At 40.4% G+C, this 19285-nt stretch overlaps 1 protein-coding gene across 4 annotated transcripts in view; it reads left to right on the top strand.

Moving 5' to 3' along the window:
* Nucleotides 1-16387, top strand: part of LOC132979441 (guanine nucleotide exchange factor VAV3-like) — a 54704-nt gene extending 38317 nt beyond the window's left edge. For 3 of the 4 annotated variants that reach the window (XM_061045253.1, XM_061045252.1, XM_061045251.1), the window contains exons 24-28: nt 4865-4952; nt 5828-5957; nt 12492-12545; nt 15152-15300; nt 15504-16387. In XM_061045253.1, the coding sequence (XP_060901236.1) occupies nt 4865-4952; nt 5828-5957; nt 12492-12545; nt 15152-15300; nt 15504-15545 (463 nt within the window). In that variant the 3' untranslated portion in view covers nt 15546-16387. The remainder of the gene's footprint in view (nt 1-4864; nt 4953-5827; nt 5958-12491; nt 12546-15151; nt 15301-15503) is intronic. The other variant, XM_061045254.1, reaches the window with a different exon arrangement.
* Nucleotides 16388-19285: the final 2898 nt, after the last annotated feature.

The following is a 19285-nucleotide window of genomic DNA, read 5'->3' as shown; positions in this document are numbered from 1 at the left end:
GCATGGAATTGTGGGGCGGCATATCTCATCTCCTTTCGTAAAGGATGGTCCAATGCTAAAGGAGGTTATAAAGGAAGCATTGACCCACCTTTCCTTAACTTTTAGAGAATTCGAACGGCTCTTATCATGGCCGTCACTTAAATGCTTCCGGGTCATTTCACTCAGTTAGGAACCTTCCTAAGCAAAAATGACAATTCGAACGCACCCACTGAGTGTATGGGAGGTAATCATCTCAGTGCAGTGTCAGGTGTGTGTGTGTGTGTGTGTGTGTGTGTGTGTGTGTGTGTGTGTGTGACTGATTGGCTCTGATTTGGACCAGCTGTGTTAACTTTATATATTCCCTTGAGTTGCAGCACTCTTTGCAGAGTCATCATTGTCTTACCATCAGGGATAGTGAGAGGTTCTCTCTGTGTTTCTTTTTGTCTTTTAGAAGTGTGTGATTCTGCATAAGCACCACTTGATTTGCCTTCTATTTCCAAAAGCTCTACAAGTGTAGTTTGTTGGTGCTGGGAGTTTCTGACCCATCCTTTTTGTTTCTTTGTAAACACGAGCCTGGTTGCCTTTGCGTCTTAGCTGTAGTGAGTTTCTTTGTTCTTCCCTTGAATCTAGTTTGTTATTATCAGCTGCTCAGCTGCAGTGGTTTTGTTTCTCCTTATCTCAGGGCTTTTTAGAAAAGGGAGCCCATGTCTTTGGCTTGTAACTATTTAGCTTCTTCTTACTCCTTCATTCAATCACGTTTGATTTTAGTGGTTATCCTTCTGGGGTGACTTTAAGATTCCCCTAGGTTGCAATTGCACCCCACTCATCATTGCAATGAATCACAATATTTCAGCACACCTGATAATTAACAAAACACAACGTGAAAAAAACTCTAACGAAACAACTCTTCAAAAAAAACATTTCACATATCAGTCTCAATAAAAAAAACAGATAAACATTTCACAAAAAGGTTCTTGAAAAAACACGCTGAATGTCTGCAAAACTGACTTTACACAAAACACAAAATATTCTTTACACAAAAGACACTTTTTACATTTAAAACAACTTTTTACACAACACAACCACATTTCTTCAAAAAAATAAAAAAATAAACCCTTTAGTGTCGCAAAAGAACATCTCAGACTACAGACAAGTTCAGGCTTCACTGTGAACCACACAACTTCATGGACTTCTTTTATAAACTCTTCGAATACAAAATGCACATTACAACCCACATGTCTGCCGTCTCTTTTCGAGACAAGTGGTCATTTCATAACCTGACCTTGATGAAAAAAATAAATAAATTCTTCGTTGCAAGAACTAGTCCCTTTGAACACAGTTGACAATGAGGTCTGTTTCTTTTTCCTGGAAGAGATGTGACTGCTGAATTTCTGAAGTGTCATTTTTTTTTAAAGCCTGTGAGCGTAAATCATGAAGTTCTGCCTTTATAACATGAAGGTACATAAAGAAATGATACATCAAATTTCATCTGGGAACAGAAAACCAAAGGTTCCTGCATAATAATCAAAATAATAGAGGTAAGTCTTTTTACTGAGTCTGCCCTTCCCATTTAAGTAGTGACGTCTCTGTTGAAACCTTAAGCACTGTTGATTGTTGGTTCCACCATCTCTCTATTGTCTGTCTCTTCAGTGCAGACATACTGTATGTTCAAGGAGAGTCCGTTAGCTTTGCATCATACCATTTGCCGCACTACCAGACTCAGAAATGTATTTCAAAGACAGCTAGCATCGCACTTGAATCGTAGATAAAACATTCATCCCTTTAGGCTGCAATATATGGCTGCTTTATCTGCAAGTTGAGTGCCTCTTTTGAAATACAACACTGTCCATTTCACTGGTGAATATCTCTCAGGCTACATCAAAGCATGTTCAGTCTTTAAAAAAAAGAAAAAAAAGAAAGGATATCGAGTCCTCCCGACCTGGCATGACGGCTCTGAGAGATTACAGCAAGTGAGCGTGTATATTCTGAAAGAGTGTTTGGATTTTAAGACCATTTAGCCAGTGACACACCATTCCAGCCCATTTGGTTTTTGTGGACTCATACCGGCCTCGCGTTCAAAGCTTTGAACACTCCAATCCTAATTGCCTGTCGCGCTGCTTAAGATCATTATCAGGATGGCCGTTTGAGATAATGGAGCTTTATACGGAGAGCTGCTACTAATCAACGGGAACTGTCTAATGTCAAACACTGCGAGTTGTCCGGTTGTGTGTTTTGTAAAGTGTGTGTGTGAGTGAGTGTAGTCTTGGGGTTTCTTTGTAAGGGATAATGTTTACTGAGCCGGTTGATATAGCACAATGGAACCTTGACTTGGTGAGCTGGACCTCGATGCGAAGTGGAGAGAGGTCTTTTCTCTTAAGAAACCCCCTGTTAGACTCATAGTTGCAGCTGCATCCATAGCTTCAAAAGAGCTAAGCTTGCTGGCATTACTCACACTGAACTGACCTAAGACAAGGTGAACAGGTCAGCATGAATCAGGGCCGCACCTGAATGTGCTTTTCTGCCTCATCTGTAACCTTGGCGAGGGATGTAAGAACACACACTCCACACAATACAATGCAATTCACAATGCTGGGTTCAGGATAGGATTGTTCCTTGATTTTTTTTTTTTTTAAAGGATTGAATTATATATATATATTTTTTAAATGAGAACCAGTTGAACAACATACAGTAATTTACACAACAGCAAAAGAAGGTCCATATTTGACGTAAGATATTTCACATTAATCAGAATATTAACTGGAGGGAGCTACCAGAGGATGTCTCTCTTTCTCTCTCTGTTAGCTGCAGAGTGTATAGAGACGACTCAATACTCATACATGAGGAGTAGTGAGAGAGGGAGCGATCGTCCACCAGATTATCAGTCTTGGATTGGGATCTTTTGTGTATAAAAAAGTGCTAAAATGGCCAACAAATATACCTGGGTGGGCTACACAGGTATCTTTTGGGTGTGGGAAACACTGCAGTCTATTCTAATGCAAAACTAACCTGCTTCCTCCAGTTTGTACTGTACGTCTTTTACAGTGCCCTGTGCAGATAGTGCCTCTGGGTTTGATTTTTTTTTTTTTATCTCACCGATTTGAGTCGACCCTTTTGTACTGATCTCCTGACGTACTATTACATCCCTACCATTCAAAATTCTTTAAACACTATCCTGTACCAGTTTCCATTTAGTGTGTACTTCTTAGGCCTTTAGTGTTTACTTCTTAAGACTTCTTACTTTTCTGTTGTAGCCTACAGATGTTTGCGTCTTTTATCCACTATTGCTTTGTCTCTGCTGTTTTCGTCTCTTTTCTCTTTATTTCTTGCAGTAAACAGAGCAGCAAAAACCTAACAACACTTCTTTTGGTGGATTGATACCATTACAATTCATCCCGGAGAATCTGGGATTAGAGATGCATCCCCAGCAATGGTCTGTTCTTCACTGCGATGGTTTTATGCAGTGGAATAGCAGACCTTTGAATGCCGTAATTGACCACCTAGAATCAAGTACTACAGATGTGCACTAAAGGAGGCAGAAAAAGCTCAGCCCTCACCAAACAGGGGCTCAGCCATCTCCATATGTTATGCACCATATAACTCAACTCACATCAATAATGTATAAGTCACCATATATTCATAATGTATCAGTAAATCTGTAACAGGACCATATTCTCCTCATCTGTTATGCTCTGAGATTTCTATGCTGGATCCATCTCCAGTGTAAGCGGCACACCACCATATGAGACGCATGCTATTTACTGTTCTGTGTATGCATTCAGTTTGACAGGACATCCCCACATGTGCCTACAGCAAGTACTTACTGAATAATGTTTTTATTTTATTTTTTCTAGGTTGGCCCACATTACTTATCAACAAAGCAGAGTGCTTAGCCTGAGCTATAAGTCTCTTATTGTATTTATTATTTAATCACTTAATTATTAAATAAGGCCCGTAGTTTATACTCCCAAGTAAGTGATGTAGTACTCAGTCTAGTCTAGGTCTCAAGACCGGTTTTGAGCCTTGTCTGAGTCTCAGACTGGGTAGATTTGGATTTTAAGTCAAGGCCACCACTGACGGGCTTTTTCACGTCATAACTGTGAAAATATGTGTCTTTCTAAAAGGACAAATAACTTCAATAAATTAATTATTTGAATTTTATCCCCCGATTACGTCCGCAAACTTCCAGATGTTATGGTCTAAGTGAGTGGCAGGTCTTGCCCTGCCTTTTGGCATTTTCCTTTGGACCGTTTGTTGCTGTTTTCTGCTGGGTATTTCAATATGACTACTTGTGTTTTAAATGTTGTATGGGTTCCTATCATGCATACAAAGCAGTACAACGTTTGTTCAGAGTTGACAAAATTTGTTTAGGTTCAGGTGTTATTTTAAATGTGTTTAGTATACTCTTACATTTCTTCGCTGTCATATGTATGGGCTGTTTGCAGAGAGAGATTTAAGAGGGGTATCGTATGATTTAAGGGGAGAAGGGGGAGAAATACCTTTCTGTAAGATTCACTGATCTCCTTTCTGCCTTCATTTCTATTTTCCTTTTTGATACTGGATACTTTAAGCATTTTGTTTCTACATAAATGTATCAACCTAAGAAGGCTCACAAGCCATATCTGGTTTTATTACACCACCTATGATAAATATGATACAAGGCTGGGAAAAAAAATCATTTGAAACCACTGGTAAACAAAATAAAGAGAGTAGAAGTGGGTAATCTTCTATTATCATCTGCTGTGAGTGAATTGGCTTTGGATGTTCCCAGCATGGTAACCGACAGTCAGCCCGGACTGACCTCGTAAGTGGTTCACCATAGAGACTGGATTTAATGTGGAAGCATGTATAGTTGATTAGCAACCGATGTCTTATTCATACTCCACAGGTTCAATGAAAAAGTCAAGCACATTAAGATTCTGACCAAGGATGGCTGCTTTTACATCGCTGAGAGCCGCCTGTTCAAGACTGTGCTGGTAAAGGTTTCCCTTTTTTTTTCTCGAATGCTTGAGCCTCATGATCCATCGAAGCATTAATGACTAACATCCTTTGTACATCATATGGCTTTTAAAAAATGTTTTGGAAAACTATAGAAGCCCTATAAGCACACATGCATCCATGTTTTATTGACTCTGTTTTCACATGATAACAAGTGATTTCCAGTTTTTTTCCTAAGATCTGCACTTTTTTTTTTTTTAATCTCATATAGTTGCAAAAGCCCAAAACAAACATGAGACAAATAAGCTTTTCATGCCTCATCAGTGTGGGCAATGGCAGCATGGCATGTTCTTGGTCTGACCTATCAAAGGGACAATTGTTTTGTTCTCCAGTCCACCAGAAAATGATTTTGTTATCACGAGAAAACAAGCTTTGTTATCTCCAGATAATGAGATAAGGTGAGATATGGAGAAACAACCTTAAATAAATTGTTTATCACTGGAAAATTGAGTAAATAAAATATATATGGATGCATGTCTACTTAGGGGCTTCCATAGGATCCACCACTGCAGGAATGTGGAAATGTAACTAGTTCTTTACAGTGCTAAACATTTTTTTTTTTTTTTTTTTACAATTCTATAATTTCACAAAGGTTTAAGCTGCCTGGTAGTGAATTTTGATTGCAATAGCTTATTTGAAGTACTTTTATTTGAAATAGGCTAAAAAAAAAAAGTGGTATTATGGTTCCTCAGTCATGGCTGCATTTGTATAGACATGATCAAACAAATACCTTTCTACTAACCTTCCCATGTGTTTTTTTCTCTCTCGTTTCTATCCCTGCAATACCATCTAGCTTCACCATGTTGTTTTTGTTAAAATGTGTCTTCCCTTTTACTTTGCTTCTTGTGCACAGGACTTAGTGGACTACTACAAGGAGCATTCTCTGAAGGAGGGCTTCAGCAGTCTTGACACCACTCTGCAGGTCCCCTATAGGGAACTTTCCAATGGAAACGTGCCCAGGGCCATTACCAAGGCTGGCAGTGGTGAGTGTGCTACACAAACATCCAGGTGTTCCTCAGCTGACACCTCAGATCTACCTGACAGGTGGAAGTGTTAACCAGTCAGATCAGTTTTTCAGTTATAGATTAAAGTAATACCGAGCATTTCTGTTGACCTATTTGGAGCACAGGAGGGGGTGAGTTTTCCTGGGTAGTAGATTCTCTCTACGCTGTAAAATACAAGTTTTAATACAGAAATGTATGCTGTATTTACCCTTTGTCCATTTTTTGTACCTTTAGGGTAATTTACAAAAATGTACATAAAAAAACCCACCAAAACCAGAAACATTATGCATAAAGTTATGGTCTGAATATAATAATAGATTTTTTTAACAATATTATTCAGTTGCTTAATAATTGTATTTTATTTAAAAATAGAAAAAACACACAAGAACTATTCTAATAACTAATGTTGTTCCCCCTTTATCATAAGGAAACAATAGAAAAAGCTGAGGGTAGAAACAGTTTGCAGAAATAAATCTCTCTCTTGCTATATTTGATCACAACAGAATGGGTAACCAGCCATATGCTCTCACCTTGACACCCTGACTGTGATGTAGAGAAACAGTCCCAGCTGACATTACAAAATCATGATGGTAGTTATTTTTTCTTGCTCATTAGACGCTCCATTTAAAACCATTTCTTGATACCTGTGGCATGTTTGACATTTAAGGTATTGCTAGAAATATTTAGCATTATAACTTCCCTGTGGAAGACAGGAGAAGTTGTTTTCTTTAAAGACATGCCTCTTAAGTGTGTGGTTTATGTTTCTTGTCATTTGCAATCTAATGCAGTCAAATACAACATCTTGAGAACATGTAATGCGCTTTTGGTTATATTATGAATGCATGGCCATAACTCTTTATATGAGTGTAAATCATATCATGTATAAAACATGACCATAGTCTCACTAGTCATCAATTGGTTTTTGAAGTGGAGTTTTTGAAGCCCAATCATGGCGTTTGCCATATGGGAATTACTGTCTCAAAATAACTTTCTGTCAACCAACTATCATACAGGACATGTAGAGCAGGAGAGGGCCCTGGGGCAGGTTTTAAGCCTTCTTGCAAACAGCTACAACATGCCCACCTGTCAGTCAACCCAGCCACACACTTTAATATGCACATTTATAAAAAATATTATTTATATAAAAAACTCCTTGGCTTAATAAAACCAAAACCTAGAGAAAAACTTTGATCAGCTGTTCATTGGTGAGCCTCTTGAGTGTTGGGATTTGAGTCAACAGCTCATCAATACAAAGCGCCACACTTCTGTTTTTCCACCTTCAATACAAAAGCACTAGATGTCATAATGCATGCAAGAGGGAAACTGACATCCACAGAGCCAAGAAGTAAACATTTAACAGATACAGTGTTGACAGCGAGCGTGAGATAAAGTGTGAGATTGTGCGTTATGTGATGCGATGCTGTTAGAAGCATGCTAAGCCAACACACGGAGCTAAATACCGAACCTTACATGAGCTTAAGAGTGAACCCAAAGCAGGACATTGCATATTTTATGCTTATTATTATATTCCTTATAAGCTACTTTTTTAAGCAGTAATTGTGTAGCTGGTATCAGTAACAGGGGATTATATTTAAATGGACTACCTTGTTGTGTAAATGGATTTTGATTGGTTCAATTAATGAACAGAAACAAGGATTCAATCCGGATATCAGCTAATTACAGCTGGGGTGTATGACTTCCATGTCCTACAGGAACTGATGCAGTGCTGTATTTAATTAAACAAGAAAGGAGCCCAGCCTTTTAACCAGTAGTGACCCTGTTTTTGATTACTTTATGTAACCTGATAGATGTGATTCATGTCAGGTGGCAGACTTCCTTCACCTGGGTCACACTAACATTAGATAATAGGAATAGAGTCAGTATAAAAAATACTCCCAGTATCATACTGCACACTGTTTTTAATGGTAGGCCAGGCTTAGTCTGTAAGGAACTTTCATTTCTACCTGCTGCATCATTAGACATGATGCCTTGTTGTACATAAGTCCACTCCCTGCGTCATCACTGGCTCTCAAAGACAGGAGCAGATGTTCAGTGACTCTGAGGCAGCGTGTGGAGAAAGGGAAATGAGAAATTAAAGAGGAAGATCCTACTACAATAGAAGGGGGAGGAGAGAGAACAGGAGGAAAATGATAAAAATAGTGATACAATGAAAAAAATCATACTTGTCAGATGCAAAAGAAATCGAGAGAAAGGGAGATAGGAAAAAGTAAGAGATGTGATGTCTCTATTTCTGTCTTTACAGTGAATGCTATTTTAGCTTAGCATAAAAACATAAACGGGGAAACCGATAGCCGGCCTCTGCACCTTCTCGCTATTTAAAAAAATTAAATCAGTCCTTGAATACATGCAAATGAAAATGTAAAATCCAAAATGAAATGGTATAAAGTTGTGTGATTTCAGTATGGATGGGCTTTTTGCTAAAGTGTGCAGAGAACACGATAAAACAACTCGACATGCAAGTTAGAAACACTTTCCTCATAAATGTGGCCATTTATTGCAAAAGATATCATTACAGACAATGTGCTGGTGTACAGTAAATGTGTGTTTCTGTACCTGAAGGTCATTGCTTGAACCATATGATTTGCTAAATCCATGCAAAAACAACGATTTAGAAATGGTTGGATGGAAGAATGCTCCAGGAATTTTCTTAGCCAGGTCTGATGACTCGGGTTAGTTGCTGCTCTACGGTTAAAAATGATGTTCTAGTCTTAATGCTAAACTGAAACTGGGGATGCATGCTTCATGGTTAGAGTACAGACACATGAATGGTGGCAGTTTGTCCCGCCAGAAAAGCAGCTAAAGCATGCTTTGAAAAAACGAATTATATGTATTAAAATATAGCAATAGGAATTATAAAATGTACACCCTGCTGAAATTGAGTCAGACACTCTGACTGCATTGTATTCTGTGTGCATTTGTAGGTTGAATTAATAAGACATCTAAATACAGATGGCGTGTAAATACCAGATGTAAATGGGGGAAAAATAGAGACGCGACAGGAACAAAGGGAAGGCAGGAGGTAGAAAAGAGAGAGAGAGAGAGCAGAAGACAAAAGAAAGTGAGAGAGAGACAGTGAGTGAAAGAAATAGAAATGAGCCTCAGCAGCTCACCAGGCTCGGCAGAGAGGTCCCAGTTAGGGCCCGATGCCCCAGGCAAGCACCAGGAGCCTGCTACTCCAAACGTCACACTCCACACGCTGCTCAGCTCTGAGATGGCGTCACAATTTTCCTGACAGGACATGACATTTCACTTGGGGTGGCAGCGGAGAAAGCCGTGTGACAGCCGCCCGCTGACACACTCCTCGGGGATACCCCTGGTCCAACGGAGAGGATGTGCCTGTTTCTGCAAAACTGGGGGGGGGGGGGAGTTTGCAAATACGATCTGATGTGAAAGAGCAGAAAGCAGCTGGAGGTAAACTGTCGTAACTTAAAGAGAGGTGTATGTGTAAACAACCACGGTGATGGCGTCAGGAGCCGCGGCAGGCATGAGGAACGCCGGAACAAAGTCAAAGTTAGCCCTTTGTGTCTGTTCGGATGTAAAATTCTGCTACATCCTTGTCCCTGTGCCTCCTTTGACAGCCTCGGTCTCCCAGCGCATCAGGCTTCAAAGCAGCTCGGCAAGAGGTGTGTTTGTGCATCAGTGCCATTCACAAACGCCCTGTTCTATGAGAAAGCCTTGACATACCCGCTGTTGCCTCAGTGCATTCTGGGATAGATTATTATTGCCTTAAGTCGTCCACCCCCATAGACAGACTTAGTGTGGGCACCCGCGTTCTCTTGTCTGGTAAACAGCCTCCATGGAAAGACAGATGTCATGCCAGAACAAAAAAACACACACACACGCAAAATGGTTTGGATCTCAAAACAGACTCCTCATAGCGAAAGAAAACAGAATGAAAGGCTGAGCAAACATTCACAAGATGCACAACTGCTGAAATGCCATCAAAACTCTGGAGTAATTTGTTTGGAAGACCCAGACAGCATCGTTAAATAAGTCTGTCTGAGTGCGTCTTATCTGTGTATGTGTGTGAATAGTAAGACTGGGAAGCAATTAAATCTGTCAGGCTGATTATTTTGCTCTGAAATATCAGCATTATAAGGGTATATCATTCGGTTACCTTAAAGCTATGAGACACCTAAACAGAATATTGTCAGAATTTACATGTTGACATGTTTGTAAGTACGGTGTCAGAGCCATTTGTGTGTTCAGTATGTATGTGTGCTCTGTGGTAGTTCCTTGTGGTCACAGTAGGGGGCACATTCACTTTGGTGTTGGGAAGGTTACAAGTAGAGGAAGAGTTAATCACGGACGGGTGAGCAGCCCACCGTGAGAGGCACACAGTTTTTGACGGCTGTTGGAAATGTATCGTGAATGGAACATTTATCCTGGCTTTGTTTTACATTCAAGTTATAGTGGAAAAAGTGTATGTAGACGACCAGAATATGTATTGTGAACGAACGATTCAGATAAACCCGATTGAGTGTGACAGCACGGAGTTGATTGAATTATTGCCACGAAACAACGCGTCAATTAAGTACGGTAGGCTATCAGCCCCTCAGTGGCTCAAACTTTTGATAAGCAAGATCAAGCCACTACATACGGTATCTACATTATAGTACTAATACTATGTATATAGTTTAAGAAATTTGGAAATGTCTTGACATTGATATTGGGTTTGAACTGCACGAGGTAATGTTCTTGTTTTTATCTCCGGTTAGTTTATCTATCTAGTTAATTCTCTCTATCCAATAATAACAAAACGCCAAGTCTGTGGCTCTTTAAACTTAGGGTTAGTTATCATTGTTGCAGATGTTTTCAGGTGTGACTTTGAAAGTCTTTTTTTAAGGATTATTTCAGGACATTGTGGATGTGTCTTCATCAGCTGTTGTTGGGCATCGGAAGGAGCAGTCCAGCTTGGGAATCACACAACGCTTTCTAAAGCTACAGTGAGCATCCTTCAGCATTGCCTTCATAGCCAAGTAGGGGCATCTCAGCTAAAATTGCATGTGGTGCTAACTGGTATGAATAGAAAGCGATTTGTAAATTTGTAACGACCATGCAGCAGCCACTTAAAATGAATGTTTTTACAAGTCAGTCATTCAGCGTTCTCCAGTTAACGCTCACTCAGATGACTCGCCACATATCTAGGGTGTCCCATTGCTGGTTATCACATGTGGAGTTGCCCTCAAGGGTAGACAGGCAGATATCAATCAAGATGTGATCTCTGTGCCCACACGGTTGATTTGGGCTTTCTAATATTTCACTCAGAGTTTTTAAAGGGCACTTAATGAGACTCTCAACTTCGCTTTCGTCTATGCCAGAGGCTCAAGACTAACGATGAGTGGTGACAGCTATTCAAAATCAGTGGAAATGAGATCTGAGAATCTGAGCATTTATTGAACCATGAACCAGATATTAAGTATGAGCTTACTTAATGCTTCATGTAGGCCGACAGTTCACGTTTTATGCACCTTATGTGTTTGTTTATGCTGTGTGTACGCTTCCTGCAGGTATGTGTGTGTGGTTTATTGCGTACACTCTGGTCACAAAGTTGACACATATTGGCCTGCATTTACTTATCCCTGTGGGGGAGAGGAAGAAGCCATGGAGCCATATTGTCGTGATGACAGGAGGAGTTTTTTTTTTTTTTCCACTGTAAGGGTCTGCCGGCTCAGATGGGGTTTCATATGGGAGCAGAAGTCGTTGGCTCGGTGGCATGGATTCCCAGCCGTTGCCTTGTCAGGGCACCGTGCTGTGCCCAGACGTATATTTACCCCCATGCTGCTGCTGTAGCCCACCTGGTCTGATACTCAAAATGTTGTTTTTCCTGTTTTGTTCCTGTTTGTTATGCAGTAAAAATCAGGCTAAGGTTGTTGAAGCTACACTACATGGCTGAAAGTATTTACACAGTTGGACACCTGATCTTTACAGCCAAATGTGATATCTCAGTCAAAAAACTTCCAGCAGATTGTTCTTAAACTGTCTGCAAGAATTTGAATCCCGTCTACAATTTTTACCACGCAACTAGTAAGTAGGCTACCCTAGTGCTAAGTCAGCTAATGTTGCTAATGTGCAGTGGAGACTTGTGAATAGTGAACACTGAAGGGTCATTTAAATACTTGTTTTGTAATGTTTACAGCCTGCTGATTGCATTTTGACTCGAGGTGTTATCAACTTAAGATTCGACTCCTCAACTCTTGAGGCTGTATTAAATATTCATATTTGTCAAAATTATACATTAAAAACCATACACCAGGGGAAATTACACACTGTCGTTACTAATGCTTTTATTGTTTTGCCCTCTACTGAACTCACTCCTCTCCCTTCATTCTTGCTTTTTGCTTATTTTTAACTTTGCCAACTTTTCCTCTTACCCTCTCTCTCTGTCAAACTTGTGTTTTCTTTGCTTATGTTCTGTCTTTTCTCCCACCACGGTCTAACCCCCCCCCTCCCCCCTCCCTCCCCTCCATCACTCGCTTCATTTCTCTGTAGTTCCTCCTGGCGGCTGCAGCTTTGTTCCTCCCACCTCCTCGCCTTTTTGGTCAGGTACAGGTACAACTTTTCTATACTCTTTCTTTGTCTCTCCCTTGCTGTTTGCCCACATTTCCGGGTTTCCAAAGACTGTTATCTGTCTTGTTTTTCCCATCTCTGTTGAATAATAGAGTCTAATGGTGGTGCTTTTTACGTCATATTGCACAGAACGTACTGGTTGCCATGTGGGAAGAAACCTTCACTTCAGCGTTCTTTGAAGCTAAATCAGAAATGCAGTGAATTTCTGACAGCTATGATATCTCCCACTTGGTGAGAAGAACTGCAAAATTGTCAACCAACTTGTGGCAGAGAACAGCAAAACCTCTGCTGGCATCTCCTTTTTTTTTTTTACCTAATTAATAAAATAACAACATTACATCATAAAGTCAGCAGTTTGGAGTTTCCCAAAATGTGGCACACGTAAAAATGGCTCATTTTGGTTTAATACCTTTTTATTGGATAACTACAAGGCTAATGACTCTAGCAAACACATTGAAATAATAAGAGAATCTGCCAACATGGCATGAAAAGAGCAGATTCGTCTACTTCAATGACTTTATTTGTCCCATCTTTGCGTGCACTGCGGTCCATAAGCATGTAGGTATACGCATGCATGCATGTATGAGTGTGCTGAGTCTGTGCTGGCATAATGTGCCTGTGTGATGCATGAGGGGGCAGATGTATTCCTTTCATTCCTTTCATATCTCACCATGTGTGTCACCTGTATTTCCACAGATAAGGTAAACAAACCTATGCACACACATGCTGACATGAGATATGAGCCCTGACCTGCCTGTGTAGTGATAACCTTGAATAACCTGAATGTGTGAGCTGTGTTGAATATTAACTTTTAACAAGATCAACACATGACAATGGTAACCTGTGGCCTTTTCTCGGCTGCATGTTTGGGGCCACCGAGCTGGGCTGCTGTGTGTATTTCTTCATTTGTCACCACTGAACATGATGAGTTCTCTCCACTTAATCTCTGTGATTTTATTACTTTGACTCAGACACGAGAGTCAAGCCTCTTTGTTGTCTTAAATCCTACAACAGAGCCATACTCATTTTACTGTAGATGATACTTGGGAATAAGGTGTTAAAATACTTTGTACATACTGTAGAATCATCCGAAGATAAAAACATATAAACTAATGATACACAACTGTCAGGCCTAGGATAGGATTTAAATCAACATATGCAGATTTGATCAGTAGTGTTAACGCTATCCTCCTGGCTAACATTAGCTCCCTCTGCCTGCACTCCGATCAGCCTTTGGAGCTGGCTGAAACACGTTTTTGTTGGGGTCAAATGCCCTATAGCCAACTCCCTCCCTCCCTTTCTTTTTCTTTCTTTTCTGGCATCCTCACTTTGTGCAGGACCTGGAATGGCTTTACTGATTCCAAACTGGCATAGCATTTAAGTTCACTGGACCCCCTTTTTGTTAGTAACAGAAAAGAAAGAGGCTGCAAATGCCTGTGGCCTGCATAGCTGTGTTAGCAGGCTAATGTTAGCACACTTAAGTTAGCACATAGCTTCACATCGCACATAGATTGACACAGAATGACCGTGATCAACAAACTCTTACTCAACATTTAAATACGCAGTGAGTAGGCTATTCTTCTTTTCTCTAGTTCTTGACTGAAACAGCTTTGTACGCAAGGCCGTCCTGTCCATGTAAACACGATGTAAACACAGCTCCGACAACAACACAGCCAGCGGGACTCACGCTTCTCACTCACTGTCGACAGTCATGACTCAGAGAGACATTTACAGAGGATGAACTTGATTTCTGCTATATAAATGTGTAAAATGTCACACATTCCTCCTTTAAGAGTAAATGGTTAATTTTTAGGTGTAAATTAAATTTGTCCATTTTTGATTAAAATTGGACCATGTTTTTTTTTGCTTACCTCCCTTGGCCCTCCCCATGCGACTGGGCCCCATAAAGCCTTATCCGCTCTAATGGGCGGCTTTGACAACTGTAAAAACTAGAAAAACAAAGTTTAGTTGAGCTTAAGTTGTCATAGTAGTGCCAAACATCTTGTTAGTAACGCTGCCCTGTACGATTAAGTTATAACGTGCCTGTTTGTCAGTTAGGGGTTAAGTTAAGAGTCAGTCATCAAACATCACTGCCCCTACTCGAGTGAGTGACAGACCTTAGAGTTAAAAGGAAATCTTTGAAAAAGTTTCCGATTCCAAATACAAGGGAGAAAAAATGGTTTGAAAAGACTTCTAAATGGGCTGACAGGTGAGAAGTTCGCCCAGCACTTAATGGCAGGGTATCTTAGATGAGAAAAATGCAACATCAGAATGTTTTATTTTTCCTAATATTAAGTGAGTAATAAAGCTTGAAACTGTTGCAGCACCAAGGGGGTAACTCTTTTATCCACACTTTGGATTAGATTCTGATTAAATTGTCTTACTGGGATTGACCGATTTGTTGGCGACCATTGACAGCAGAGCGCCTTAAAGCCACAGTGCTCAGTTATTTTCCATTTGTACTACCAGACTTATTTGAGACCTTCACTGAAACACTCTGAATCTCTGATAGTATAGTCTCAGAACAGCTGAGAAATTGAAGGAGGTGGATTGCAACAATACTAAGGAACTCCTTGTCTCAGTGTTTTCCCCCAGGGTGGTGGGTATTGCAGTAGCACGCTATGACTTCTGCTCCAGAGACACACGAGAGCTCTCCCTGCTGCAGGGAGACATCATCAAGATCTACACCAAGATATCCAACGGGTGGTGGAAGGGAGAGGTCGACGGCAGGGTAGGTCTGTTGTAGGGTCCTGTCACTATGGCAAACATCTCTACACGTTTAATTACACGTTTTTCTTTGGTGTCACCCCAGGGCAGGAACCTCTTGAACATCACTGTATTCTTAATTAACATAAATATGAATAGTTCAATGACTCTCTGTGTGTTCAGATAAGTGCACCTGCCTAATTTGTATCCTGCAATTCTGCTTCTCAGGTGGGCTGGTTTCCCTCTAACTATGTGGAAGAGGAGGACTGACCTTGCTGGATTAAGTATCCATTCAACACTGACCACCTCCAGTGAGCACTTTTCAGCTCAGCCACTCTCTGTGCCCTGCAAGTCAGATCTCTTTGATAAAACCCAGAGACTTGGACTGAAGAGGGAAGCGACAGTGCCCTCAGAAACCTTCTCCTGACCTCTGACGGACTCCTCACACCGAGCAGACGTCAAATCACAGATTCCAGGAGCGTCGCGCCATATCTTGCCTTTCTGCCGCCCCGTCTGCCCCCGCGGCCAACTGGGAAGTGCATGTGCTTTGCCCAGATAACCCTTCCCCCCCCCCCCCCCACACACACACATACCTCCCCTCTCTCCCTTCTTTCTCACCTTGTCTCATTATTGATGACTCCATTGGATGGTGTGAGACTCGCCTTCACTGTCATCATGTTTTGATACCAGGAAAGCTCAGTCACCCAACTGGAACACAGATCCTGCTGACAGGTTCAGTACAGGTACTCAACCAAGGTGAAACGCAGGAGCTGAGGAGATTTAACTTTAGTTGGAACACTTCAGCGTCAGACTTTTTGTGTTCAACTTTCTAAGACCCAATTTATTTTTTGCTTTTAAGGAAGACTTGACTGAGATTATATTTAAATGCCAATCACCACAAAAGGATTTCACACCGTCAAGAGAGGCAAATGAAGATGTCAGAACCCTATCCTGAAGGACTCATCTGTAATTCACACGTAATGTGTGCACAGTCTTAATGACGTTAAGTCCTTTGGAACCTCCAAATGATTCAAATCCTGAAAGGAAAACACCTCTTCGTAATGTCGCTGATCCTGAAAGCCACTGCTTATAAAGTTGTCTCTGAGCTTTTATTCTTGTTTTATGACCATTTCTTTCAAACGTAAACTTTAAAAACATCTACATAAGGCAACACATTGATGCATACATTCCAAAAGTAGTTCACCGTTTTATTGGGAATCTAAATGTGAAGCAAAAGTTCAACATTTTCTAAAACACATTCACAGCACTCTTGCTGAATTGTAGATGAGAAGACTGTTACCACTGTCATGTTTGTTTGTTTATTATGAAGAGAGGTCAGTAAACTTAGATTAGCACTTAGAGTGGACATTTTGAATGAGCAGGCTAAGCTCAAACAGCTTTAAGCACCTTGAGAGCTCACAATGTAACATTGAACTTTGTGTTTTTTCAGACCTAGATATGTTAAAGCTCCTATAATGAGTTCAGAGCTGGTTGTTAAACAACCTGAAATTAATACTGAAGCCTCCTTATCAGCTAAAATAGCAAAGTAGATAATTAGAGTAAAGATTGGCTATTTCTCTATAGTTATGAATAACACCTGAAATCATTGATGTGGGGTAGGTGTCAGAAGAAGTGATTTACAGTGTGCTTCATAAAAAGTCTTGTTTAACATTTTTTGACTAAAGAAAGCAGGATGAGATTTCTTATTGGAAACCCCCCCCCACTACATTAGAGATAAGACATACATCTTTGTCCACATGGGGCGCCAAATTCAACCATAACGTTATTTACATTTAGATTTACATTTAAATTTACATTTTACATTTAAATGTATAGTTTGCAACATTTTAATATATCAGATATCAAATATATCCTAACTAAATATATTGGTCAGTAATGACTGATGAAAAAATGAGCAAACTCCCTCTGATTTGTTGTTCTTAACTCTGTATTCATACTGACTGGACAGCGCCTCCTTCAGCTTGTTAAGGTTTCACTCAGAGGCTCAAACACGTTAGCCCTGCCACCATGTGGGTGGAGAAGAACAGAACAGGTGGGGTGGAATGGGAAAGGGTGCACTGAGAGACAGTGGAGGAAAAGCTTAGCTTGGTGCTAAAATACGACACATACCGCACATCTACTTTGAATGTCTCGAGCCTTAGCTGCAGCTTGTTTACTGAAGTTGAGAGTTGCTGGTCGCTACTAGAGCAGCGTCCCCGCCTAATATAGAGACCCTAATTAAGAGCAGTATCATTCTTCTCAACTCATTTTAGTCAAATAAGCTGATTTACCAAAGACATCAATTAAAGTCAGTACCGACCACAGTGACATCATGTATCATCAGAGAAATGAGGAGCAAATGCTTGGATTATGTTACACCATGTTTGCGATGGCACGAAAGCAAAAACAAGATGCCCGGTTTCAAGGTTCGGCTTCAGACATGTGAAGTGATCAAAGAGGAATATTTGCACAAAGTAGGTAGGAAGCCAAACAAGTACTAAAAGTAGGTGCATGTGTCTTTGGTTAGCTTGTGTATCTGGAGGTGAAAGTTTATACTTCAAATATTCTCATTAATATTTGGACCACTCACTGTGGAAACAGGAAAGCTCTTTTACATTCTGCAGATTTTGTGTTTACCTCAACTCTTTTTGGTTTCAGAATGAATGATTCAAGTGTGATGTAAGAGCTGCTAACTGCAGAGCAAGGTAGCACAAGGGCGTTAAGTGATGCTGTTTTCCTTCAAACGCTAACATCCCGCCAAGCATGTGTGTGACATCAATATTTTATAAAGCCCGCTCTTTGAATTGTACTTTTGAAATTTGATAGGATATTCTTCCCTCTTCAGAAAAATCTTTTCATTGCACTAACAAAGGCTTTTCAGTTGCATCACAAATCACATCTGTGTCTGTCAGGGCGCTGGAGGTGCAGTGGAGAACTGCCAGAGCTCAAATAATGGCTTAACAAACAGAGAGAGAGAGAGAGAGAGAGAGACGTATGAAAGCAGGGCTGATATGAGAACATGTCAGCTCATCCACATAGCATGTTTCCTTTCTAACTTTCCTGAAATAGGAAACAATCCGCGGTCGCTCTCATCAAATTTTCATAAAGTGAGCTGCTATTTGCCGAATGAGATCATTTCTCTCTTGTTTAAATCGGCCACATTTCACGAGTTAAAACAAACACTCACTTCCGAATTAATCTCCCATCTGCATGGCACAAGTCATCTGCAGTGTGCTGCTTGCAAATCACTTTGGTGAAACAGGTCCCTCGTTTTGAGCCATTTCTTTTCTTAGCCATGGTCTGCACAAACCAGCATATTATTAAAAGCTTTACAAGAAGATATGTTTCTACTCCAAGAGAGAGATAAAAAGTCACTGCAGATATCTGGAAGTTATTTTTCTCGGTGTGCTTGCAGGGATCTTCGTGATGTGTATTGAATGCATTGTTTGGACAGGAAAACTCCTGTATCTCTCAAATAAATAAATAATAATGGCTGTGAAGTTGAATCTTCTATGATAGTGATCTATGCTGTATGGACATCAAATTTCACACCCTTACTGGATTTTGATGTAAGTGGATCAGAGAGTTAATTGTTACTTACAAGCTAAAATGTTGCTTTGATAAGACTTTAAAAATTGGAGCGGCCGAATGTAATAATGCCATATTCATCCATTATTGAACTTGCAAGTATTTCTTTTTAGCGTACCAAAGCGTATTAGTAGGCATACACAAAAGTATGAAGTATTAAGTGCACTGTTTTCTCTCTCATTCTGCGTGCGACTGAGCGAGACGAGTGAGTACAGAAACTTGTGGAAGGACGTATTTCAGAAAGCAAGCCAACACGTGTGGCTTTTTACGAACACAGTCCCTTGCTTGCGGTCCCCCAAACTTCGCTATGTCATGATGGACCTCATATAGCATCGTAGCCTTTGACCAGGACCCCCCTTTCTGAGGTAGGTCTGCTTGAATTTCTGTAATTCCTTGTTCATAACGGAAGCAAATATAAAAAA

This window comes from Labrus mixtus, chromosome 8, assembly GCF_963584025.1.
Source record: "Labrus mixtus chromosome 8, fLabMix1.1, whole genome shotgun sequence".
NCBI classification, from domain to species: Eukaryota; Metazoa; Chordata; class Actinopteri; order Labriformes; family Labridae; genus Labrus; species Labrus mixtus.
This window is presented reverse-complemented; position numbering and strand designations above follow the sequence as displayed.